The 27,778-nt window shown below is 47.6% G+C and overlaps 1 protein-coding gene across 1 annotated transcript in view; it reads left to right on the forward strand.

The window, feature by feature from the left end:
• Positions 1 to 27,778, forward strand: part of NCBP3 (nuclear cap binding subunit 3) — a 354,604-nt gene that overhangs the window by 45,763 nt on the left and 281,063 nt on the right. The window contains exon 2 of the mRNA XM_086954548.1: positions 724 to 789. Within this exon, the coding sequence (XP_086810674.1) occupies positions 724 to 789 (66 nt within the window). The remainder of the gene's footprint in view (positions 1 to 723; positions 790 to 27,778) is intronic.

Below are 27,778 nucleotides of genomic sequence, written 5' to 3' on the forward strand. Positions count from 1 at the left end.
GTTTATCTACATTTTCACCAATTGAAAAGTCACTTTTTAAGTCACTTGCCTGCGGTAAGGAGATCAGCTGATTTCCCATTACCCTGTCAAGTCCTGCTCACTCACCTTTCTGTATAACATTTTGTGCGTTAAATGTAATTGTCAATAAATGTTTCTATATCTCCATTTAACACAATCGTATTCCCAGTTTTGATTGTGATATTGTACCATTTTACCTTTGTATGGGACCTCTGTTTTTCTTTAAATGAAAAATGGATGCCATCATCTCTCAAGCTAGCCTAGGCCCTTAAATAGTGCACTGGAAATAATTAACTGAAGTGTATGGATTTTCAAAAATTGTTGAATGCTTGTTAAAGTATAGTCAAGTGTAATGTAATTTTTAAACCAAAATAAACTGTATTCTTTAAATACAGAGTATGTACTACCGTGTACTGTATTGTGTGGCCTGTTTTGTGCTTTTTGCCAAAACAAAAACTGATTCTAGCAACATAGGTTTTTGCTTTAAGTGTATATTAAAGATGTAAGGATATATGTCACTAAAGAATAGGACCACCCAAACCTGAAAATTTTAAATAAATGCAACAGTGCTAATGTTTGACTCTAAACAGTCAAGGGAAATTAAGTCCTGTTTATGTTGTGAAAGCTTATGTCTGTCCTGGTGATGTATGACTTCTCAGACAACTATTGCCCTTCGACTCATTAAAATTTCTTTTCCGTTTTTAGGATACTAGCAGGCGGTATGAGAACAAGGCAGGCACCTTCATCACAGGAATTGATGTGACGTCCAAGGTAAATTGTAGCGGAATACATAACATTTATCTTTGGTATTAATAGCAGACTATTGAACTGCGCTTGCATGCAACATTCCAACCACATGTATTTTCTGTTGCAGTTATGCAATATTTCATATACCTGTGCACGCGTAGGCCTACAATTTTCTGTTCTAAAGTAGGTTACGGTGTGTAGTCAAAACAAGGGGCAATTTGGGATGCAGTTAATCATTGAAAGACCCCTATGGTTGGGGTGGGGAGTAGACGGTAACTATAGGACCACAAACATGGTAGTTGAGGTCCTTTGCCTCTGGTGTCCGGGGACCGTCCTACTAGTTTTCTGAAATTGGACTAAGTACACCATTTCCACACTTGACTTTCAGAGTGGTAAGGGCGAGCAGTTACAAGCTTCGCAGACTGGTAGTGTGGGGGGGAGGGGGGGGCAAAGACTCAGAACGCAATACAAACAAAAGACACAATAATACACTGTCCAGACCAGCTCTTTAATTTATAATATTAAACAAGCATTTGCAATGCAATAGGTCTCGCATTAGGAAAGTTTGAGCTATTGGTATTGTAAATGACAAATATTTTATTTATGTGTTGTTTTTTAAAATAGCGAGACTAATAGCTTGTTCATTTACAATGCCAATAGTTATAACTTTCGCAAACGTGACGCCTATAGCATTTGTAATGCAATATGTGTTGTATTTACATGACTTAGATGTATTAATATTACAAATAACAATGTTTTTAAAAAAAAATAATTTTTAAATAAAAGTTATTTTAATTTATAATGCAGTAAGTCCTACAGACCCTTAACTTATGGCATTATAACCTCGGGTCAATAGTGCACTCTGAATTCTGAATATGCTTATATGCTCGCATTTTGTCACTTGTCCTATCGGGCCACAGCGCATGCAGTTCAGTCCCTGGGTGGTAGGGAGCGGAGCGAGGCGCGTACTGTGCATGTACAACATCCACAGAAATACCATAAATAGATGTCAAAATTGAAACATCTGCCAGGGGTGAGGGAAGGGGAAGACAGATCAAAGACGGAGTGAAAGGACACACTGGCAAATTAAGTTGAGGGGACTGAAAGAACAGTGAGCGACACAAGAGAACTAAAGAAAGAGAGGGCACACTGGTAATGGAAACTGAGGGTAAGAAAGAAACAGGGAGAGAGAATGAAGAAGATGGGGACAAAAGGGAGTATAACGTGATCGATGGAGGAAAAAGATGCGATAGATGTTGGTGAAACAAATGAGGAGGGAGGAGATGGGTATGGGGGGGGATAACTGGGGAAGAGAAAATATATGAAAACCGAAATAAACAAAAAACAGTGCGAGAAAAATAAAGGTATAATTAAGGGGACCTGGAAGGGCTGTCTGCCGCTGAGACACAACGCCAGGGCGTGGTGTTTTTCTGCATTTAAAGCAGCAAAGGATCCGCCACTCACCTGCCGCTCAGACACCTAATCAACTGATGTGTCAAATAACCACAGACACCTGTACCACCCCGTGTTCACGCAACCTTAAGATGTCACACTTACGACACTGGTCAACTGGGCCAGCTTTAATGCTGGTGGCCAGTGCTTAATTTGAGCTGAGCTATACACATGACATATAAATCTGTTCTTCGCAGCAGGCATATTAACCGTCTGCACTACTATGGCAAGTCAAAACTGCCACTAGCCAAAACTCTGACCTTCCTCTCTCTGGAAAGAACATGTAGCACAAGAGTTATCTTGACATTTATATTGCAGCCTGGAAGCTCGATGCACAAGGACCTCTGCAGCAGGTGCTTTTTTAAATCGTACGCGCTGATTGGTCACATTTATGCTGCGTATTGCTATGTTTAGTTGTTACACTGGTAGTAATGAGATGCAAACAATGGCCAGACAGCTTTACCAAGTGCACAAATGTCAAAATAATAAAGTAATCTATTGTCAGGTTATCTTGCAGCCAATATGGACACCTAATTAAAAGGCCCCGACCAAATCCCTGCTGCCACCTTTGAGGTGAACACACGTATACAAATCCGGCACATTCCTCCCATCAGGCTTCATAGTTTGCCTATCACCTCGCACAAAGATCCACAGACTCTGGGCCTGCTAGTGCCACCCTAAACTAACACCTAGACACTGTCCCTTTCACCTGCGTGACACTAGGCGCCCCAAAGTAGCCCTGTTAAGCTACTGACAGACAGACAGCCGCTGAGTCTGCGCGCTCCTGTCACAGACCCTCAAACAATGAGGCGGGTCGCTCTTCTGCTAGGGGGCTTACAAACTAGGTTTGTTACTCTACGCCACCTGAATACCCCGTCCGGAGCACTGGAAGAGTAACACTCCTGCCGTTCCCTGGCCAAGGCTCCCACACCCTGGGATGGTCACAAACCTGACCCTGCCGACCGTGACACCCAGTCACTGGGACGGAGTGCACATTTCCCACCACTCCTAACACATGCACCCAACCACCCCTGCTACAAATACCAACAAGCATAACCAATTCTTTTGAGTGTCGGCTGTAGCTAATTTCTCGGGAAAAACTTGGGAGCCTGTTGAAACTCGGAGGCTCCTGAATGATGACCTCGCAATAACTCAGTGGATGTTCGGGGCAAGCGATGCTTACATTCTGAATCAGAAAAGCTCTAAGATGCCCTTAATGTTTTTTCGGGATGCATTTTTCGAACAAATAGGACTTTAGTTGAAAGCTTACCTTGTGGTTTCTGCTCCGTTTGCGCGGTGTCTGTGCCTTGGTACGAGGCCCCTGGAGGGGCGGCCGATCTTGTGGAGGCTCTGGGGCTGCCCGACCAGGACTCCTGCTGGGCTTGTGCGGCTCGGGAGCTCGGCACTCCTCCATCCAGGGATGCTGTGGCAGCTTGGGCAAAGGCAGCACATGCTTGGGAGACGTGCGCGCTGGCAAGGTAGAGTTTGCCAGTGCTGCGTGCAGGACAGGAGTCTCCGGGCTGTGAGGAGCGGGAGGGTGGGGGCTGCCTGCGCATGCACGCTATTGCCATTATTAAGTTTCGTTTTGAGGAGCGACCTGGAGTGAAAGCGAAGTGCCGCAGCAGAAGTCCCGGGTCCCAGAAGGGGCCCCGGCTGAAGACCAGAAGGTGCGAGCCCGATAAGGTAAGAAAGAGGGAGGGGTGTGTGTACCTGCGTGTGTGTACCTGCGTGTGTGTACCTGCGCGTGTGTGTGTGTGTTTGCCTGCCACATTTTTGCTGCGATTCAGGAACTGTGAGCATTTAATTGTAATGTTTCCACAAACTGTGACCATTCGATATGTTATCATGAGAGCGCTCTAAACAGCAGAACGCCAGCAGTACGCCAGTGCCCAGCACTACAGTCTTGCGAAAGACATAACCGAAAGCGAAACTGACACTGCACACACAGCAAGCAGCCAGCTGCGCGCTCCCGCGGACAAAACTCGCACTGGAAAAGCGCGCGTCCGACTCGTGTCTACATTCCCTGAAACGGGCCACAATAGTTGTCGAGCTGACAGCAAGCAATGCTTCGCATTGCTTGCACGTCTAGGGTCGACCTAAAAAAGAGATGCACTTCAGGCTAACAGCAAAACGTAATGCTATACGCTAATGGGCTTTCAGTATAGGGTTGGGGGATCCCGTCTACGGGTTCTAGCCAAGTGTCCCACCAACTCTAATGTCCTATTCCTAGTATATCTATGAGATCTAGTGGAAATAAATCCTAGGCAGCAACAGACATAGGTGTGAGTTCACTAAGCTACCACCATGTTAGGCAACCAGTAGGTCACTTTGTTTAATCTTGTCCAAAAGGAGTTCACACTATCAATGTTGGATGAAAATTTAGCCTTACGGCTAGAGTGGTCGCCTCGAAGCTGGGAAACCGGGTTCGAGTCTCGGCAACGACGCTCCTGTGATTCTGGGCAAATCACATAATCAACCTGTGCCTAACAAAAATGAAAGTGTCATGTAACGAAACTGGTGTTTATGTAAAGCTCTCTGATAGCCGATGTCTCGGTTCTAGTTCGCGCTATATAAAATAAAAACATTAAAAAAAGTTACTTCCTTAACTGCAGACTTGCCAGATGCAGTCTTTTGACAGCAGGCCCTCCGTTACATGTTGGCAGAGATTGCAGCTTGGTGCATTGCCGGATGGTTCCCTTTTCTAGTTCTTGCCGGTGGCATATTCATGAGTGAAATGGAATGCAATCTTGCTCCTCATTTGGGTCACGGTGAGTGCTTGTCTTGGTAGATGTAGCCTCTGCCCTTGGGACTGGTCTCCACTATGACAGTCACAATGCTCTTAGCGGGAAATGTTGCACACCATTGGGTGGGCTTGAGGTTTGCTACATTAACAGCACAAGGAGATGAGGTGACCTCTCACGTCTTGGTCAACCTTCCGAAAGTAGCAGTTAGGGGCTGTGGGACTTGGCCCTTTCCCCAGAATTCTTTCGCTATTTATTCCTTTAATTTAGGGTGCCCCCTATTGTAACAAAAGTGTATAGGCCTTGTGTAATGGAGAAAGCCCTGTGTAATGTTAAACTAATGTTAAGGTGCAGGTGCTTTCTTCCCCTAACATGGCTGCCCCTGACCCCTGCTACTGCAGCGTGGTCTTTTCAGACGCATTCTAGTCCAGGAGCTGGCTGGAACCCTCAAATAATGTATCTATACCAGCCTGCCATAGTTAGAATGGTGGAACCTCCTGGAACCTTCTGGAACAGGTGAGGTGACACCAACTGCCACTGCCAACTGTCAACTGGCGCTATAAAAGGAAAGGGAGGGAAACTTTCCGGAGGCAGACTGAGGGTACACTGACCTGGGGGAGAAACTACGCAGGAGTTCTAGGCAGTGGGGCCTAGACAGGGACCTATGACACTGGGAGTGACAGGGCTTAGGTGCTGCCTTCCAAGTGTTGAGGGATCCTGAACTTGCCACCTGATCTGGCCAGGCGGGACGGGAACCCAGGGGCCACTTGAAGGGATCGGCTGAGGAGATTTGATATCAACCGTCAACTCAACCCCCCTTTAAGGAACCAAGAAACTGGTATTTACAAGGGCGCAAGAAACCTGAAGCGCCAAGAAGAAACTTTTCTTCTCACAAGACTATTAGGGGATCAACCAGCTATTAGCACTGTGTCACTCAATGCGCTCCCTGACGCCACCTGGGTCCCCTTGGTTGATCTACCACTGTTGTGTGGCCTGTCCTACTGGACCTGAGACCTGCTTCCAACTTAAATAAACTGCCTGCTGGCTAAGCGCACTCTTTCCCTAGCGCTAGCACCCTGAACTACCTGAAATGCTGTATCCTGCTGACTGCCCAGCGCTGCAACCTGACGGAGCTGCTGTGAGTGCCCCCACATCGCGTTTTCACTAGCGCTGTGTCCTGTGAAGCGCTGTATCCTGCATTTTCCCTCCTGGGCGCTATACTTCTCCAGCGCCCTTCTGCCTGCTATCGGGTTGCCCCCAAAGCGCGGTGACCAAGACGCGCTACCGGCGACACTCACCGCTGCAGCCCGGAGGGCTCCTTGGCCCCTGCTCCTGCCGTGTTCTTAACCCCCTCGGCGGCCCCGGGACCAGGAGAGGGCCATAACATCGTGTCCGGAGGCTGCGCTAGGCCCGGCGAAGCAGATTCTTGTGCCCGCGGCTCCAGCGCCGTCAACTGTGCCCCGTGGCGGCCCTCGGTGTCAGGAGAGGGCCGCCGGAATCTTCAAAAGGCTGCATTAGGCCTCACTAGGCCCACTGAAGCCTTAACCCCGCATCACGTGACGGGGGTGCGCCGTGTCATCGGCGCAATCCCCGCCCCTTGCCACGCAGTCATTGGCTGCCAGTGACACACCCCCGGAGAGGGCCGAGCAGAGAACCGAAACTGCCCTCGGACCGGAGGGAGGCCCGGGAAGAGCGCCGTAGCAGCGCGGGCTTCCCCTGACTGGCCCACCATACCCGGGGCTTGTCTATCATTAGCGCGGAGCCTCCTCTACTGCATCGGAGGCTCCGCAATAGCCCTACCATCACCGGCTCTGCACAAGGGGACTGCATCCTCGGACGGGGTGGGCTCCGAGGAGAGCCAAGCCCCGCCCCGCCTGCAATACTACGGAAACCTCTGCAAGGGCTCCCCGAGGCGCCGATGAGTAAGGTAACTCCCAGAGTGGGGGTTGGAGGGACTGAGACCGCCACCCCCCCCTCACCCCCCCCCCCCCCCCCCCCCCCCCCCCCCTCCGGGAGGAACTGTTGCTGGGCCTCGTTGGCCCTAATCTAGTTAATGAAGGCCCCTGAGCTGGGGCGAGAATCTGGACCGAGCCTTTTTTAGTTAATGGGGTCATAAAAGTTAACCCCCACCTGGGGCAAAGGTTATTAATAATTGTTGCTAGGCCCTAGTCGATACCAAGTTTGTTGTGGCCTGATGCAATGTTTATACCTGAAGAGCTGGTGATTTTTCACCATAAAGTTAAAAGTACCAAAGAACTAAAGACAGGCCCATAGAAGCCTTAAAGGGAGAATTCACTTTAGTAACATATAGTCATTATAATGGTCCACATTCCAGCCAATCAGGCAACAGCACCCTCTAGAACCTTCTCCTCAGAAGCTCAAGCCCTCAGATTTTCTACCGCACGTCGTGTGAAGGGAGTCTCCTTGAGCTCTGCTCAGTTTCTTCAACTCTTTTGCATAAAACCGGCGCCTGGGCTGAAGCATTCATCGCTGAAGACCCCGTCCTTCGTTGACAGCCTCCTCTTCGTCGACAGCCTCCTCTTCGTCGACGACTACATCCTCGTCGATGGCCAAGACCTCGTCGACGGCTAAGACCTCGTCGACGGCTAAGACCTCGTCGACGGCCAAGACCTCGTCGACGGCCAAGACCTCGTCGACGGCCAAGACCTCTTCGACGGCCAAGAAGTCGTCGACGGCCAAGAAGTCGTCGACGGCCAAGAAGTCGTCGACGGCCAAGAAGTCGTCGACGGCCAAGAAGTCGTCGACGGCCAAGAAGTCGTCGACGGCCAAGACCTCGTCGACGGCCAAGACCTCGTCGACGGCCAAGACCTCGTCGACGGCCAAGACCTCGTCGACGGCCAAGACCTCGTCGACGGCCAAGACCTCGTCGACGGCCAAGACCTCGTCGACGGCCAAGACCTCGTCGACGGCCAAGACCTCGTCGACGGCCAAGACCTCGTCGACGGCCAAGACCTCGTCGACGGCCAAGACCTCGTCGACGGCCAAGACCTCGTCGACGGCCAAGACCTCGTCGACGGCCAAGACCTCGTCGACGGCCAAGACCTCGTCGACCGCCAAGACCTCGTCGACCGCCAAGACCTCGTCGACCGCTGCACCGTCATCGACTATTAAGTTGACGGCAAGATCCTCGTTGACAGTGCCGTCTACGTCGACGGTTCCTCATGTGTCGACAACTTTATCTTCTTCGACGGCACGGAAATCTACGTCGACTAAGGAGAAGATATTACCTCCATTGACGACTCCATTGCCTTCTGCTGCCATTCGACGGGACCGTCGACGACGCAACATTCACTCGCTACAGCGACTACTTTCACGGTGGTTACAGCTTCAGTGGTGAAATTGCCTGTTCCTTTGTGTACTATGACGGAAACTCTGCCAACGAAGTTATTTGAGTCTGCAGAAGACGATTCTGACGACGGTTCCTATGTCAATGAAGATTTTCGTCCTGCAAATAGTCCATCTGAACTCAATATCAAGTACCAGGAGGAAGATGATGAGTATGAGGAGGAAGGATGTTCTCTCTTTCCTGTCCAGGTTGCTCATTCTGATGCACCACATGTGCATGGTATGACTCAAATACCGTCTTCTCTGGTGACCAACTTGCAAAATATGTTGGACGACATATGTTCCCTCCATCTGCGTCTACCTCACCAACTCTTCAACCTGCGGCGCCAACACCCGTACATGCGGAAATGCCCCAGTCGCCAGTCCAACAGCAGCAAGATACTGATGATGACGCGGATTTCAATCAAGACACTGATCAAGACGATGTCCTCGCTGATTGGGACGATTATAGGGCTCAAACGCCATCTACGCCACCGACATCGCCTTTGCCTTCCCCGCCGGTGGACATTGGAACCTTCCATAACTTAATGGTGCGTGCTGCCAAACGCTTCCATTTAAACTTAGAGATGCAGCAAACGGATTGCTTCCTCTACGACTTCAAAGATCCGCCTCTTAAACAGACTCATACTATCCCAATCATTGATTTTATTTGGCAGGAAGGCCTTAAACTTATGGCACGACCAAACTCCATCCCAGCTGTGTTGCCACGCTCAGACAAGAAGTACAAGGCACCTGCAGACTCTCCAGTATGCCTTGTCTCTCACCCCAAGGCGGACTCTGTTGTAACGCAAGCTACCCGGAAACGTTCAAGGAATCCGGCAACTCCTTTCACCTCCCCTCCAGACCAAGAGGGACGCCGGTTGGACTCTATTGGTAAGAAGTTTACCACCATGGCTGCCACAACGGTCAGAGCGGCGAATTCCCTGGCCATCCTCGGGAGATATGACCGCCAGATGTGGTCTGAGATCGCGGCCTTGATTAATCAGCTCCCAGATTCCGTCCGAACCGAGGCCAGACGATAGTCTAGGAGGGAGAAAAAATCTCTGCAGAGATTATAGACTGTGTTGTCGACATCTCGTCAACAGGCTTTAGACAACTTGCTGGAGCCGCCGTTTTACTACGCCAGGGCTGGCTCAAATCAACAGCTTTTCGGCCCGAGGTGCAGGCGAGAATTCTTAACTTGCCATATGATGGGGATTCACTCTTTGGCAAGCATGTTGAAGGCGCTCTTTAATCCATTAAAAAGGACACAGATACAGCTCGTTCCTTAGGAAGCCTCCAGTGCAGGAAACGGCCTTTTCGTGGAGCACGTGGCAGAGGTGGCTCCTCAAATTTTCGTGGCTCCTCCCAGTATCGCTCCTATGGCGACAACAAACAAAGATACACCTATCAATCTCAAAATCGCCAGTCCGATTTAAGGCCTTATCGAAGGAAAAATAATTACAGAGGGGGAAACACCTCCAAAAAGCAGTGACTTCCCCAACAAGTGTTCTCCGACTCTGAAAATTGGAGGTCGAATCTCCCAAAACTTCTCCAACTGGTCTCATATCACCTCGGATCGTTGGGTCCTGGATGTCATCTCGAAAGGACATGTTCTTGAGTTAACAAAATTTCCACCCACCCGTCGACCTTCTGGTCCCCCACCACCTCATTTCAAAGATCTGTTGGCTCAAGTCATGATCATGATAAAAAAGGGGCTGTCAAAGTGGGTACTCAAGCTCAACGGGGCAGGGGCTTTTATTCCCGCTTCTTTTTAATCAAGAAGAAATCGGGAGAATAGCGCCCCATTCTGGACTTACGAGCCCTCAACAAATTCATCAAATCACAAACTTTCCGAATGTTGACCCTCCTGGAAATTTTGCAATACCTCAATCCCGGAGAGTTCTTCTCCACTATCGACCTCCAAGATGCATATTTCCATGTGCCAATACATCACAAACACAGGAAATATCTTCGCTTCACTGTCGGATCGAAGCACTTCCAGTTCAAGGTGTTGCCTTTCGGCCTTCGATCAGCGCCGAGAGTCTCACGAAGATCATGGCTCCAGTCCCGGCTTTCCTTCGCCTACAAGGCGTTCAATTTTACCCTTATCTAGACGACTGTCTAATAAAAGCTCAGACACGTCGAACAGCAAGACAGCATACTCAGACGTGTCTGTCACTTTTTCACGAATTAGGCCTTTCCGTGAATCAGGAGAAGTCTCATCTTCACCCACCAAAACAGAGAATCTTTCTAGGAGCCTTAATCGATTCTCGTCTGGCGCAGGTGTTTGTGTCCCAGGAGCGACAACTTCGCATACTCAAGATGGTCGCTTTTCTCAAATCAAAAAAGTCAGTTTCTGTCCGGATCTTGAAATCTTTTCTGGGCATGGCCTCCTCTTGCATACATCTGATCCCACGCTGCAGATTTCACATGAGTCATACAGGAGGAGGTGGACAAACAATGAAAACAAGTTTCAGGGTCGTTCAAAGACAAACTCTTCCTGACCCCCCGCATTCAATCAGCTTTGGAATGGTGGGCTCATCTTCCAAATATCGCCGCGGGTCGGCCCTTCCAGGAAACACATCCGTCACTTATCCTCACGACGGATGCTTCCTTAGAAGGTTGGGGAGGTTGGGGGGGCTCACCTCGAAGGCATGTCAGTCAAGGGCAAGTGGACGACAGCTCAATGCAGATGGCATATAAATAGTCTGGAACTCTTGGCCATCTTCCTTGCCCTGAAGTCTTTCCGGATTCTGATACAAGGCCAATCGCTGCTGGTGCGGACAGACAACACCACCAGCACGCACTACCTCAACAATCGGGGAGGTACGAGGTCTCTCCTGCTTTCCAAACAGGCGCAAGAAATCTGGAATTGAGCAATTCAACACCTGGTTCCCCTGACCGCAGTTCATGTGCCGGGCGTTTCCAACAGATCTCTGGCAGCCAATCACGAGTGGGAACTCCATCAACCCACTCTGGAGTACATCTTTCGCAAGTGGGGACATCCACAAATGGATCTGTTTGAGACTCCAACCAACCGCAAATGCCTACGCTTTTCAAGACGGCATCCCCACAGAGAGTCGAGCGGGAATGCGTTTTCGATCAATTGGTCGAGCGAATTCGTCGCTTTTCCCCCCGCTTCCTCTCGTTCTGCGCCTCCTGCACAGGATGAAGCTCCAACCATGCCACGTTATTCTGATTGCGCCCAGGTTGCCACGTCGCCCGTGGTTCACGGACCTCCTACTGTTATCTCAGTGCGATCAGATACCTCTTCGCCCTCTGCCTCACCTGCTCACCATGAACAAGGGGCGGATTTGGATCCAGCTTATCTCCCAACTCCATGCTTGGAACCTGAACACAATGAGTTTGCAGGTCTGAATATCACTCCGGAGTGCAGGAAGGTGCTGGCTCATGCACGTGCTCCTTCCACCATCAAAACATATCAATTGAAATGGAAGCGTTTTTGTGTCTGGTGTCACAAGGAAGCCCTTGATCCAATGCACGCCAAGCCGGAGCAATTCCTGCCTTTCTTCTTATCTCTAGCGAAGTCAGGAATTTCTCATTCCACTCTTAAAGTCTTTCTGGCAGAGATGTCCCGCTTTCGGCATGATGGCACCACCTCTCTGTATTTCTCTCTGATCATTCCACAGTTCTTCAGAGGCCTCTTTCGAATGTATCCGCCCATACGTCGTCCACTGCCTTCTTGGCGCCTGAATCTGGTTTTATCTCCGCTCCCCCTACCTCCTTTTGCGCCCATCCATTCAGCGGACTTAAAATTCCTTACGTGGAAGGTAGCTCTTCTACTTGCGCTTACATCATCAAGGCGAGTAAGTGACATCCAAGCATTCACGATACAACCTCCATTTCTTTAATTCTCTAAAGACACTGTTACTTTACGGACAAATCCAACATTCATTCCCAAAGGTCCTTCGGATTTCCACCTGTATTAGCCCGTCCTTCTCAGAACTTTCTTCCCCAACCCTCAGTCTCCTGCTGAGCGTTCTCTCCATTTCTTGAATTTAAAACGTTGCCTAAAATTCTACATCCATCGCACCGCTCCTTTTGGAAAGTCAGACCAGCTCTTTGTAGCTTATGGCCGAGTTTGTAAAGGACAGGCAGTCACTAAACAATCTATTACGAGATGGATCTCTTCTGCTATTTCCTTCTGTCATTGCCGGGCAGGAAAGCCTCTCTCTACTAAGGTGCGAGCACACTCGACAAGGGCTGTGGCATCATCTACCGCCCTTTTTTCTGGAGTGCCTCTGCGCCAGATCTGCAGAGCTGCAACGTGGTCGAGCAGACACACGTTTACGAGGCACTATTGTCTGCAGTCAGCTGACGCCGCGGATGCTGCTGTGGGCCAAGCTATGCTACGAAATCTTTTTAACTAAGGTGAGCCTCTGTTGCTTCCCGCCACCTGTCATAAAAGGTTTTTAAAATTGTTTCACTGTGTGCTATTTTAATGATACTATAGTGTTACTTTTCTGTTTTGCACTGCCTTTTATGACTCATATATTACTTTACTGCTTTCTACTCTTATTCAAGCATGTGAATCTATGAAAGACACCCCTAATACTGGAGAAGAACATTCGTTACTTACCTGTAAACTGTGGTTCTCCAGTATTGGTGTCTTTCATAGATTCACATGCGACCCGCCCTTCCTCCCCTTAGAGGCTCTCTTCTCCTCATGCACTCATGGTCACTTTGGTGCTACGAAAATCTGAGGGCTTGAGCTTCTGAGGAGAAGGTTCTAGAGGGTGCTGTTGCCTGATGGGCTGGAATGTGGACCATTATAATGACTATGATATGTTACTAAAGTGAATTCTCCCCTTAAGGCTTCTATGGGCCTGTCTTTAGTTCTATGGTACTTTTATCTTTGTTATATATTTTATAGGTATTACATTTTATGTATATATGTATATATAATTATATAATTTTCAATATGTGTGTGTATATATATATATATATATATATATATATATATATATATATATATATAATTATATAATTTTCTATATGTGTGTGTGTGTGTGTATATATATATATATATATATATATATATATATATATATATATATATATATATATATATATATATATATTACTACTATTTTATGTACCGTGGGACTCTCACTTTGACGACGGGGAATATTCAAGCATGTGAATCTATAAAAGACACCAATACTGGAGAACCACAGTTTACAGGTAAGTAACTAATGTTCTTCTGTCTCATCTGAAAGAGGAACACTCAGAGTTTGTGAGGCCTTTTCCGTGATGAAAGAGCTTGAGTAGCTATAGAGCTCGATAATTAAGTGGGCCAGGTAAAATGACCTAAATAGACAAGGGGGTGAGAACTACCACTCTCACGATCTGTCCCAGGGAGGTGTAGTGGCTGGACAATGTGCGTCATAGTTTGTGTCTGATCTTGGTTATCTTCTTGAATTGGAGACTCCGAGTCCACTGCGAAGCCCAGAAAAACTAGTGAGGGAGTTGGGAATAAGATTGTTTCTTCTCGTTGATGAGGCATCCCAGACTTTGAAGCAGGGAGACCATCAACTGGAGGTTGGACGTCCGGGTCTGCGGGCAAATATCCATCAGAAGGATATTGTCCAGGTAGACAATGAGGCCTATCCCTCATGTTCCCGGATGCTCCACGGCAGGTTTGAGAAGCACCAAGATGTTGAGGACATTTCGAAGGCGAACGTAGTAAATTCAAATGTACACTGATGCCAGTGGAACTGTGGCGGGAAGATCTACATCGTGATATACTCTTCCTTGAAGTCTAGGCGTACCAGCCAGTTGTTGGGTAGAAGGAGATTGCATAGGAGATGAATTCCCCCCATTTTGAAGAGGTGAGACCAACCACCTATTTTACTCCCTGAGATTTATAACTGGTCATTGCTCTCCGTATTGTTTGTCCATTACTAACAGGTTGCTGATAAAGCCGAATGGGTGAGGGTGTGTAGAGGTAAGGCGCCTTTGGAGAGGAGGTTCTGTACCTCTGAATGGACAGAGGAGAAGTCCTTGTTGGAGAACCGAATCCGGGATGGGGTTGGACAGGGGAGCTTTTCAACTCTATTCTGAACCCCTGAATAGTCTACACCACAGCGTTGTATGTCACAGGTATCCAATTGTGAGCAAATTAGAACACCTTTAAATCTTGTTTTTATCTTGATGCATTTTTTTTTTTGGAAATCAGAAGTGTGCTGCAAAAAAAGATTTAATTAGGAGCAAAACAATATATGGAGCAAACGTTTAGTCTATTTAATAAAAAAAAAAAAGTGTTATTTGTACAGCAAACATGCTGTACTCCTGCTTTTGTAGGTGCTCTCATATGTGATAAAGAAGAAAGGGGTGGCTCAGTGAATTAAAATATTTGCCCAGATCACATAATTTAAAACCAGTTTATGGGTCAAGAGTCTTCTAATTAGGCCGAGTATTTTAAGTCACTAGACTTTAAGGTGTAGTGATCTTTCGAGGTCTGGTGCTATATCCTCAGAGACCTCCCTTTGTACAGTTTCATCCATTACCTCGCAGAGGTCAACCTCTATTGGGAGGTAGGTACGAAGTTCCTCCTCCATATAGGAAACCTGCAATTCCTGCATCTCGGGTGCTACCAGGTAGTATTTATGATGGGCCTGAGAAAGGTAGTGGACTGTATGCCTTAGGGACAACACACACCCTTATGCATACTGAGCAGATATTATACTATTATGATTTGCGCCTTGGTCAGTGTCTCCTTAACTCCTGTTATTACTCCAGCGCTTCATATCACTCACAAAGCTCTGCGAAGTGTATTACACGGGGTGTCTCCTGCGAGCTTTTGGAGTTTGGCGGGTACATTACAGCCCCAGTGGTTTGCAGGACTCCAGGCGATGCAAGGCGAGATAGACAGGCATGGCTGGTCTTGTTAGCTCTGATTGGAACAACCGCTAACACTGCACTCGCACCTAAAAGAAGCCTATGGGGGCCCTTTAGTGGTCAGAAGACTGCATTACCCAGACCTGCCTCACACGAGGCACTGTCCACAAAGGGATTTAGCGACCGCGTAGGAGCGGTCTCGCTGTGCCTGAAAGACAATAGTTAGCACATAATACAGCACATTAAATAAATGTGAGAGAAAGACGGCCCGCTGGACTCTGGCACTTAACTGTTGGCTGCGGGAAAGCGAAGAAAGAGGACAATCAGCAGAGGACTTTGAAGGGATATCTGTGTGCTGAATGGTTCATGGGGTTTGTAGTTTTTCTTAAGCATTCAAATGTGGAAAAGTTTTTTCTTAAAATCGTTTTAATGTGGCTGCATTTCATTTAAAGACCAAAGTAAAGCATAATCTTCGCCTCTGGTCCTGACATAGAATTGGAATTAAAGCTTGTCTGGCTCTGCCTCTTCTTACCTTTCTCCTCTTTAATATACATTTCGGTTTTGATTCTACTCTGCCGACTCTTTAACCCCTTCTACGCTGGTGACGGAACCACTCCGTCACCATCCACGGAAGCGCTTGGCTGGTGACGGAGTGGTTCCGTCACTGCGCGGCCGCCCCCCCCCGGCCCCCTCGCTGCCTGTGCAGCGGTTCCATTGAGCGGGCGGGGCCGTGACGGAACCACTCCGTCACAAGCCCAGGAGTAATTCCGTCACGAGCATGGCAGCGCAGCGCGCTCCCACTCCTCTCCCCCAGCGCCGCGGCGGAATTACCGCCGCGGCCAAGGGGTTAAGAGGCATGAGCCCCTAAAAAACAACGAGAATACCCATTTCTTTCGGATGCCACACCTGACTATGCAGTCATCAAATTCACTATCAGTGAAGGTTTCTTTCAAATAGATCCTTTTGCTCTATATCATGTTGCTGTATTTAGCTGAGCGTTGCACAGAAGTATAAACGTTATTAGATTTATCATCTTTTTGGGCAGAAATAATTTTGACCTTTATATAATTTCAAGCTGCAGACTTTGTAAATTCCTTTCCCTTTTCAGAAAGAGCAAAAGCTTCTACATTACAAAGGGACTTAGACTTTTCAATGTTTTCTTTTAAGAGGGTCAACTGTTGTGTTATTATCTTTGTTTTAAGTTGTACGTAGGGTTTACAATTGAGCAGCTGAAGGTGCGGTTAGCTGAACACTTTAGAACAGTTCAGCTTGGACCTTTAAATATGCTGCTGCTGAATACATACACACACTAGAAGCATGAAATGCTAAAGGTGTAACATTCCTTGAAGTAGATTATCTACCAACCGACATTCGTCAAGGGGCCAGAGAATTGTTATTCTGTCGAAAGGAAACGCAATGTATTATTAAATTCCAAATTATTATTTTTAAGATGTCCATTTAGTGAGTGCACTTTGAATAATGCCCACGAGATGGCACTATTGAGTTAATTTCGGTGCTGAGTCTTTACTGCTGCATTCTGCTTTTGCTAAATTTTTAGGTAGGATTTAGTGACCTGATTGCCAATTACATTTGAAATTTTGAAGCAGAGAAGGTATTGGCCTGTGAAAAAAGATTTGTATGTCTTCAGCCAAACGACTTGTATTTAGGTAATTAATGTTCGACTACGCCTTTTGCTCCTTACTCTCCTACACACTCCGATTACAATGAGGATAACACAGGGAAAGATCCTCAAGATGATTATAACTATCCAGAGGATCCTAATCCACAAGATGACACATGGGAAGATCAGAATGATCCATATGACACACATCCCATCCCTGACACCTCCTCATACCCAACAAAGCCGTCGCCTACCGACGATACCATTGTCTTCTATTCTATTAAATTATTCTATTAAAATTATTTATAACGCGCACTATCACCATCGGTTTCTTGGCGCTCATTGACATATAGCGTTGATCCAGGGTGAGGGGTTAGTCATAGGCGGCTTGAAAGAGCAGGGTTTTTAGAAGTGTGCGGAAACAGTCGTACTTTGGGCAGAGACGGAGAGAAGGAGGTAGGGAGTTCCAGGTGGAGGGGGCCAGGACAGAAAAGCTCAGGCCACCGTGCTTTTTTCTTTTGAATCTGGGGACCTCGAGGAGGTTTAGTGATGCTGAGCGAAGAGCTCTAGAAGGGATATGACGGGACAAGGCCGAAGAGATGAACATAGGGGCTGCATCCGAAAGGGCCTTAAAGGTAGTGCATGCCAGTTTGAAAGTGCAGCGTTTGGAAACAGGGAGCCAATGTAGACTGCGGAGGAGGGGGGTGACGTGCTGATGTTTGGGCTGGCGGAAAATCAGATGAGCAGCCTGATTCTGCACCAGCTGAAGTCGGTGGAGGTGGCATGCAGGAATTCCTGCGTACAGAATGTTGGCATAGTCGAGCCTGGAGGTGATGAGCGCGATAACAGCTTGGGTCAGGGCTTCTTTGGTAAGAAACCTGCAGATCTTGCGGATCCGCCTGAGGTGGAAGAAGCAGGCAGAGGTTACCACGTTGATATGTGGTCTCATTGATAGATCTTCGGAGATGATCACCCCCAGGCTTTTGACTGAGCTCACAGGAGTGGGTGCTGTCCCCAGAGATGTAGGCCAGAAGGTGGCATTCCATGGGTGATTGGGGCCACCTACCAAGACGAGCTCAGTTTTGGTAGGGTTCAGCTTTAAGTGGCTGTGGTACATCCACTCCGCAATGGTCAACATGGTGGACTGGAAGTTGATACGGGAGGAAGGGAGGGAGTCTATGGGAAAAATTAACTGAAGGTCGTCCGCGTAGTTGGAAATTGTGACCGGGGAGTTGCGGAGGGAGGCTAAAAGTGGTTGTAGATACAAATTAAAAAGGAGAGGGGATAGTGCAGAGCCCTGTGGGACACCGCAGGGAAGGGAAGTGTAGGGTGCGGAAAAAGTGGAGAGGTGAACGGACTGTGAACGCTGGTGAAGGAAAGATCTGAGCCAGTCAAGGGCCACTCCCTGAATGCCGGCGTTGTGGACACGGTCGATCAAGATGGTGTGATCGACCGTGTCAAATGCCGCCGAGAGATCTAATAGGACAAGGGCTTGAGAGGTGTCTTTCCTGAGGGTGTCCATGACTGCTACTATGACCGCCTCGGTGGAGTGGAGGGGTCTGAATCCCGCTTGTTGAGGGTCTAAGAAAGAGGATTTCTCTATGAAAGAGCTCAAGCAGCGGGTAACGTAGGTCTCCAGGATCTTTCCTAGGTAGGGGAGGAGGGAAATGGGTCTGTAGTTACTAAGTATTGTAGGGTCTGCATTGGGTTTCTTTAAGATAGGTAAGACTGCAGCTTGCTTGAAAGAGGATGGGACCTCCCCGGTAGCAAGGGAGTTGTTAAGTAATGCTAGAGGGGGGCCTGGGCATGCAAGAAAGGCTCCTTTCAGGACCTGCGGGGGACAGCAATCATTGGGGGATCCCGAGCTGACTTTATGAAGGAGGGAGGCGAACTCTTGTAGAGATATAGGTGGGAACTCAGTCAAGGTACTGGTGTTTGTAGGGGGAAGAGGAGGAGTAGTAGGAGATGCCGGGGTCGGGATATTATTTTTTATTGTTGTTATTTTTTCTATGAAATAAGAATTGAGCGAATCACAGAGGGTTTGGGTCGGCTGAGGTAGGGGGGTGACTCTATCTGGTAGGGAGAGCTCATTTACGATTGAGAAGATATCTTTCGTTTTGTTATTTGAGTTCAAGATTTTATGTGAAAAATATGCCGTCTTGGCTGCCAAGATAGATTGTTTGTAAGATTTTAAGGTCTCAGTGTAAACAAGTTTGAGCTGAGGATCGTAATGGCGACGCCAGCGGCGTTCAGTTTGCCGCAGGGCAAGTTTGTCCGCTTTAAGTTGGTCCGTAAACCAACGTTGAGCGTCGTGGGGGCGCATAGCTTTAATTCTTTTGAGAGGGGCAGCTTTGTCTCTAGCCTGACGCAGCCATTCATCAAGTTTGTCAGCCTGATTCTCTAATGAGGACAACGACATGGGTGCAGTAGAAGCCAGTGAGTCGTGAAAATCAGGCAGATTGACCCTTTTCCAATTGCGAGCCATAATATTTTTAGTACGGGCGGAGGACACAAAGTGTGCAGATGTAAGTGAAAGGAGATGAAATAGTGGTCAGACCAGGAGCAAGGGAAGACTAAAGGAGGTGAAATGTCGAGGTTTGATGTCCAGACTTGGTCGAGGATATGACCTTTCAGGTGGGTGGGGGTCTGAATATGGTGGGAGAGGTTCATGCCTTTTAGAAGGTCTGTGAATTCCACCGATGATTGGTTTTCGTGGACATCAGATTCAACCAACTAATAGATAGGGCAGCGCAGTTCCACAATGTAGACCTGCACAATGACCCAATAGACGAAGACTTTCTATTTGACACATTCCCTACTTCAGAGAAAAATGTCCGGACACTTCCTATGTTGAAAGGGGTACTAAAACACGCACCAGGTATATTCAAAGATACAGCCAGGGCACGTGTGATCAATCCCAGGATTGAAAAGAAATATAGAGCGGCCCCTACAGACCCTACTTATATTAGAGGCCAGTTACCTTTAGACTCACTGGTAGTGGCTAATGCACGCAAAAGAGCCAACTCACAGACAACAGGAGAAGCTCCACCTCCTGATAAGGAGTCTAAAAAACTAGAGGCCTCGGGTAAAAGGGTAGCAACACAAGCTTCCAATTCATGGATAATTGCAAACACACAAGCTCTACTAGCTCGTTACGATAGAGCACACTATGACAAGCTTGAAAGTTTAATCAATCAATCAGTGACACTTATATAGCGCGCTACATAACCGTAGGGTCTCAAGGCGCTGAATGCAACACCTGCCGGAACCTCACAAAGCCCAAGCTAATGACCTCATACAAGAGGGAAAATTTATTACAAGCGCTTCCATTAAATGTGCGCTTGACGCAGCTGACACTGTTGCCAGGTCCATTAACACTAGCGTCTTACTACGAAGACATGCATGGCTACGCATCTCTGGCTTTAAGAAAGAGGTGCAATCAGTCAATCAAGACTTCCTTTGTGGCCCTGCAGTCGATACCATTTTAGACAAAATGAAAAAAGATACAGAAACTGCAAAATCAATGGGCGCATTGCAGTTTCAACAACACAGAGGTTCCTTTTGATGCTCCTCTTACAGAGGAGCTACACGAGGCAATACTTCACAAACCTCGTTTACATACAAAAGCAACACCCAAGGTTCCTTTAACCCTTACGCTTCTGCCGCGATTTTACCGCTGTGCGGTAAACAAAAGAACAGGGCGGGGCCGTGGCGAACCCCAGCCATCATCAGCACACGCCCACCGCGGGGCGTGACGGCTGGGGTTCATCACCAGCATGGGAGGGGTTAACAAAGGCTCCAACAGAGGAGGTTATAGGGGCAACAATAACAAGGGAAGAGGATGTGGAGGCAATAACACCAGAGCCTCCACTGCCGCAAAACAGTGACTTCATAACACTACCTCCCGACCATCTAACACCGGTCGGAGGCAGAATCCAAAAATTCCTACCAATCTTGGACGCAATTACCACAGACAGGTGGGTGAGACAAATTATCCAGTATGGTAATTGCCTAGAACTCACTTCTACTCACATACCTATACATCCAGCTCACAGGAAATATCTCAGGTTCACAATAGAAGGTCAACACTACCAATTCAAGGTTCTCCCCTTTGGGGTAACCACAGCTCCAAGAGTGTTTACAAAATTCTAAGCGACAGTAGCTGCACATCTCAGGAGGCAGCACATCCACGTTTTTCCATACCTAGACGATTGGCTAATACAATCAAAATCGTACGAACAGTGTGTAAGAGACACGTCTCAAACACTCCAGCTGCTACACAGCCTGAGTTTTTCAATAAACTACCCAAAATCGCTTTTACAACCATCCCACACACAGCAATATCTGGGAGCTACTATTAATACCTCAGTAGCAAAGGTATATTCTTTGTCCCCCATGCCCGACTTCAAATGCGTCCACTGCAAGAGTGCCTTGCAAGACAGTGGAACCAAGCTCTGTGACTACTTAAAGACCTAGTGTTGTTAGACAGTCGCGCTTACAACTCTCTGCAGTGGTGGAACCCACAAAACCTTTCTGAAGGGCGATTTTTCCAAGAGCAAGTTTCACAACTAGTACTAACAGCGAACGCATCACTGACAGGTTGGGGAGCCCACCTACTTCAATACACAGTCCAAGGGCTCTGGACAATCAAACAAAAGAAACTGCATATCAACCAACTAGAGTTGCTAGCAATATTTCTAGCCCTAAAAGCATTCCAAAAATACTTGTACAACAAGACTGTGTTGATCCGGACGGACAACATGACAGCCATGTACTATATCCAGAAACAGGGAGGAACACACTCTCCACAACTGTCCCACTTAGCACAGAGCATATGGAAGTGGGCAATTCCCAAAAATATTTTCTCCTGGCAGAACACCTCCCAGGGACGGACAACCAAGCAGCGAATCTGATCAGCAGACACAGCCAACAACTACACGAATGGGAGATTCACCCCCAAGTGCTTCAGCCATTCTTCAAAAAATGGGGGCACCCAGAGATAGACCGGTTTGCCACAAAAGAAAACTCAAATTGTCTGTACTTTGCCGCCAGGTTCCCAAATCCGCTGTCACAGGGCAATGCGATATGGATGAACTGGTCAGGCAGATTTGCTTACGCTTTTCCCCCAGCACCACTGATTCCGCTGGTGGCACGCAAACTACGGCAACAGTCACTCATAATGATCCTAGTTGCTCCCACATGGGTGAGCCAGCCATGCTACACAACGTTCCTGGAGCTTTCAGTAGTTCCTCATCAAAGGCTGCGCCTCGCACCCCATCTTCTAACTCAGAACCATGGAGAAATCAGACACCCAGATCCCAATCGGATGAACCTAGCGATCTGGCTCCTGAAGTCTTAGAATTTGGATACCTTAACTTACCTCCAGACTGCATGAACATCATTAAAGAGGCAAGGCGACCAACTACTAGAGCATGCTATGCAGCTAAATGGAAAAGATTTGTTATTTACTGCAACAATAGCCAAATCAACCCATTAGATGCTTCCATACAAAACATTATATGTTACCTATTGCATCTTCAAAGATGCAACCTAGCATGCTCTTCTGTAAGACTACACCTCGCTGCTATAGCAGCATATCTCCAAAACAGACAAAACCTTTCACTGTTTAGAGTACCAGCAATCAAGGCTTTTATGGAGGGTATTAAAAGGGTGATTCCTCCAAAACACCCACCTTCACCAGTCTGGAACCTAAATATAGTACTTACCAGACTTATGGGACCTCCTTTCGAACCTCTACACTCATGCGAATTGCAATTTCAAACATGGAAGGTGGCATTCTTGATTGCCATTACCTCACTCAGGCAAGCACTAACAATTCAAGAACCCTTCATGCAGATACATGCTAACAGGGTGGTACTTAGAACAAACCCTAAGTTTATGCCAAAGGTCATATCCACTTTCCATATTAATCAATCAATAGAACTGCCAGTGTTCTTCCAAAATCCACAGTCAGTAGCTGAAAGAGCCCTAAACACACTGGATGTAAAAAGAGCTCTGCTTTATTATGTGGACAGAACTAAATAATTTAGAAAAACAAAACAATTATTTGTTGCTTTTTCACCACAACATAAAGGGAATCCCATATCAAGGTCAGGAATAGCCAGATGGATAGTTAAATGCATCCAAATATGTTATCAAAAAGCTAAACACACTTTAACTGTCCCCCAAGAGCACACTCTACACGTAAAATGGGGGCATCCATGGCTTTCCTAGGGAATATTCCTCTTGAAGACCTAATGTAGAGCAGCCACATGGTCTACCATACACACTTTCGCAAAACACTACTGTGTAGACGTGCAAGCAAAGCAGCAAGCTGCTAGGCCAGGCTGTCCTCAAAACTCTCTTTCAAACTGCTGCACCTGGCACAGGTAACCACCGCTAGAGGAGATACTGCTATACAGTCTATGCACAGATATGAATTCAGCAGCCCACATGCCTCGAACGGAATATGCTACTTACCAGTATGCATCTGTTCTTGGCATGTAGGGCTGCTGACATTCATATCGCCCGCCCTCCTCCCCGGTGCCTGTTGCAGCATTATCTTTTGCATGGCCATCTCTTACTTTACTATCTCCATCTCTGCCACAATGGCGAAAAACAATCTGAGGATGGAGAAGATACCCATGCGCACTGTAGTCCAGGGGAGGAGTCACCTATCTTGTGATACTTCGAAGACTCTTCCAGGACAACAAGGTGCAATCATCCGGACCCAACACTAGACGGAGATCTATGCACAGATATGAATGTCAGCAGCCCTACATGCCAAGAATTGATGCATACTGGTAAGTAGCATATTCCTTACTTGTCATTGTCTAATTCTACAAACAGTTCTTTTGTTGTATGTTTGTTCAAACAGGTGAAATCCAGCTCTAATTTCCATTATTTTGCGCCAATGAGACCCCAAAGAAGGAGGGGTACCTACCAAAATATGCCCTGATGGAATGGAGCCTAATGATACCCTTTGATAGACATTTTGCTATGAAATGCAAGCTTTTAGCTGCTAGACAAGAAAGATAGTTTGTAATTAAGGTTAAAGTCTTTAAGATGCACCTCAAGTATGTGTGGTGAACAGCTTTTTTCTCACAAGGAAGTTGGGGCTTGGAGATTGTTGAAATAGCAACCATTACCGCAACGTCACCTGTGCTGCAGTAAAGCTTATAGAATTATAGATGGATAATTGTAACTAAAGATTATGTTTTTCATCAATCAATCAGGATTTAAAAAGAGCAGCTAATCACCTGATAGGTTATCCAGGAGCTTGCAGGTCCCGGAGGTTTATTCAAACGGCCAGGTCTTGAGGGCCATTTGGAATTCCAGAAGTGAGGTGATGGTCCGGAGTTGCATGGGGAGACTGTTTCTTACAGGTCTTTGCTGTGATGTGGGAGAAGGAGCTCCCTACACTTCTGCTTCGGTAGATGTGGGAAGTATGGGCAAGTGAAAGGTAGGTGAAGCGCAGTATTCAGTGGTTAATGAAGGCAGGTCCTTGAGTGTTTAGAGCCTTGTGTGCGTCGGTCAGCAGCTTGAATTGGCATCTTTTCTGTACGGGAAGCCACTGGAGTTGGATGAGGTTGGTTGTGCTGTGGGTTCGTCAGGGTATGGCTGATGAGGAATCTGGCTGCGACGTTCTGAATGGTCTGAAGTCTCTGTAGGAGATGTGCAGCGATTCCTACGTAGAGAATGTTGTGCATAGTCCGGCTGGTGAGGATGGCCTGGGTCACGGTGCGTCTCGTGTGTAGGGGTAGCCACTTGAAGAGCATATGCAGAGTGAGGAAGGAGACGGAGTTGAACTGTGATTTCATGGTGAGCTTATTGTCAATGACGACTGATGATTCTAGCGTGGTCGGAGGGAGTGGGTGTGGGTTATATGTCTGATGGTCACCCGGAGTATTTTAATGTATTACGATTGGTGCAGTAGATTAGTACTTACGTATTGTCTGAGTTCAGCTGCAGGCAGTTGCTCTTCATCCAGTCGGCGACACTTGTCATGCAGCGGTAGAGATTGGTTTTGTCGAACAGCGTGTGGTGGGATACGGTGTCAAAGGCTGCGGAGAGGTCAAGATGGATCAGAGCTGCTATTTTTCCTTGGTGAAGGAGGGTTCAGATGTTGTCAGTGGCTGCCATAAGGGTGGTTTCGGTGCTGCGATTGCTGCGGTGGCCGGATTGGGAGGCGTCAAGTAGCTGGTTCTGCTCCAGGTGTGTCATGAGATGCTTGTTGATGATCTTTTGCAGTATCTTTGCTTGGAATGGGTGCATGGAGATTGGCCAGCAATGTTTCAGTTCGCTGAGGGGCGGAACATTTTTTAAGTTGTGGTCTGACTTCAGCTTGTTTCCAGGCATCAGGAAATATTGCTGTGGTGATAGAGGTGTTGAGCAGGGTGGTGACTTCCTGGCCAATCCTTTGGTTTTCAATGTTGAAGATGTGGTGTCTGCATGGGTCTGTGGGAGCTCCTGGGTAAATGGATGTCTTGGGTGGAGACTAAGTTCCAGGTGGTAAGTCTGTGGTTCGTGTCAGTTGTGGTGGTGCGTATGGTGAAGTCTGTAGGTGCGGTTTGATGTTTCTTTATATGGTTGTGATCTTTTTGTGGAGGAAGTCGGCGAGGGCATCACACAGCTCCTGTGAGGGTGTGATGTTGTTTTTACTCTCAGCTGGGTTGAAGAATTCTTTAATGTTGAAATGTTCCTTGGTGGTGTTGGTTTCAATGCGTGTGGCTAGGACTTTCTTCTTTGTTGCCCTCAGCAGACTGTGGTAGAGTTCGAGGGAGGTCGTGAAGGCTGCCCTGTCAAGGTGTCCTTGCTGCCCAGCTGTTTGGTCTCTTTTCGCCGTTCTGAGTTCTTGGGTGTACCAGCTGGCCTTTTTTGAGGATTTTCCCTGGATGTTGCGCTTGATGGGAACGATGCTGTCTACACGATTGGTGATTCAGGTGAAGTTCTTTGCGCCCTGTTTGAGGTTGGTGGCTGTAGGTGGGTCAGAGGTATTCAGAGCGTCTGTCCAGCTGGTCTCAGAGATTTTGTTCCACCTATAGTGGGGGCCGCTGGTTGTCTTGTGGGTGGTAGTGTGGGAGCTGGAGATATGGATATGGAGTGATTGCTCCATGTGAGTTCTATGACGTGGCTTTATTTCAAGCAGTTGTTAGAGGTGAAAATGGGGTCCACTGTGTGTTCTGCGGTGTGTGTAGGTTGTGGACAATCTGGGTCTGGGTCAATCCAAGGGTGCTCATGCTGTAGAAGAGGTGTGCAGTGTTGTCTGTGGAAATTTAGGTCGCCGAGGAAGCTGTAGTACTTGGAGTCTTAGGCTAGGGTCGCAGTGTAGTCTGCGATGATGTTGCAGAAGCTGGAGAGACGGGCCTGAGGGTCTTTGTGCAAGGGTGCCTCTGCTTGTAATGTCATCCGTGTGGAGCTTGACGTTGAGATGTTCCATGGAGGTCGTGGTGGTGTAGATGGGGGTATACTGTATGGACTCTTTGTGGATGGTGGCTGTTCCTCCTCACAGCATGTTGGTGTTCTCCTGATGATTGATTATATATCCATTTGGAATCGGCTGTGGCAGTGTCTTGGGCGGATGTGGGGTTGAGCCATGTCTCAGTGAGGAAGATAATGTCAGGTGCGAGGGTGGCGTGGAGGTCCCATAATCCGGTAGAATGCTTGCATAGTGAGAGTGGATTGAGATGGGAGCATGCAAGTTGGTGTTTTCTTCAGGTGGTGTCTGTGGTGTGTTCAGATAGGGCTGGTCGTGGGTTGGTGTGTGTTCTATGGCAGATGAAGGGGCAGTGGGTGTAGGTGAAAGGTCCTTCCGTGGAGTGTGGATTGGTGCAGTTGACAGTGTTTGTTGTGGTGTCCAGGGTCGAGGGTGTAGAGCTCTGTGATGGTGTATCTACGATGAACAGGAGGCCCAGGGGTAATGCCACTCGGCCCGGCCCAGTTGCAGGTGGGTGCCGACATGCTTACCTTTTGCGCGCCAGCAGTGCAGCGGCTGCACAGTCATGCTGCGGCCTGCATTAAGTAGGTCCTGGGATGGGCGAGTCTTCTGTTGGCGGGAAGAACAGTGAGTGGGAAAACCTGGGCTTGAAAATCTGGGGGTAGCGGTTGTGTCGTTAGATCAGTCTGGTACAAGCAGGAACTGGAGGCCACAGGCAAGTGGCAGGGTAGGTGTCCCAGAGTCTACTGGATGCAGTTGCCCTGCGGCCTGCATTAAGTAGGTCCCGGGGTGAATAGTGCTTCTGTCGGTGGACTGAACAATGAGTGGAAAAACTCGGGCACCGACTATGTCACTGGATCAGTCTGGAACAAGCAGGATCTGGAGGCTACAGGCTTGATGTCCAGGTGCATATCTACTGCGAACCATGGCCGCAGCATGCCAATAATGCAGCAGTTGCTTAAACGATAGTGACCACAGTATAACATTTAAGTAAGTGGACTGAATACACAGCAATTCTCTTGAGAGACTGATGCATAATATGATAACAACTAACCCCTCCCATTTATTCTGTGCAGTAAAGAATGTCTGCAGACAGTAAGCAATCGGTTTCCAGGTGTGCCCTCATGGGTGACTCTCACATGGTGCAGGGTGCATTATCGTGATGTGCAAATCGTTAATCAAGACATAGTTCTCTTTGAACAGTGACTTACCATTTTAGCTGATTATTGGTAAGGTACTCACTCTGTGGGTTTTATGGTCTGGCTTGGCAGTGCAGCAGGTTATAGAATTATGTGATAATCACCAGGAGAGGGGCTTTAGCTCAACCCACATGGGAGCCATGTTTACAAAGTTTGGTTGGACACACGTTGTGTACTTCCTCAGAATGAGTGCTGGTTTATTTAGTGTCCTAGCAGAGACACACTCCTTTGGCCCTGAAGAAGAACTCTGCAAATGGTGTCCCTAACATTTGGTGTCGAAATGAGTTTTTACCTAATAAATGATGAGCAACAGACAATTTACGATAAGCAACACTAATGGACAAAATAATTAGAA

Source organism: Lissotriton vulgaris, chromosome 2_1 (assembly GCF_964263255.1).
Source record: "Lissotriton vulgaris chromosome 2_1, aLisVul1.2, whole genome shotgun sequence".
Classification (NCBI taxonomy): domain Eukaryota; kingdom Metazoa; phylum Chordata; class Amphibia; order Caudata; family Salamandridae; genus Lissotriton; species Lissotriton vulgaris.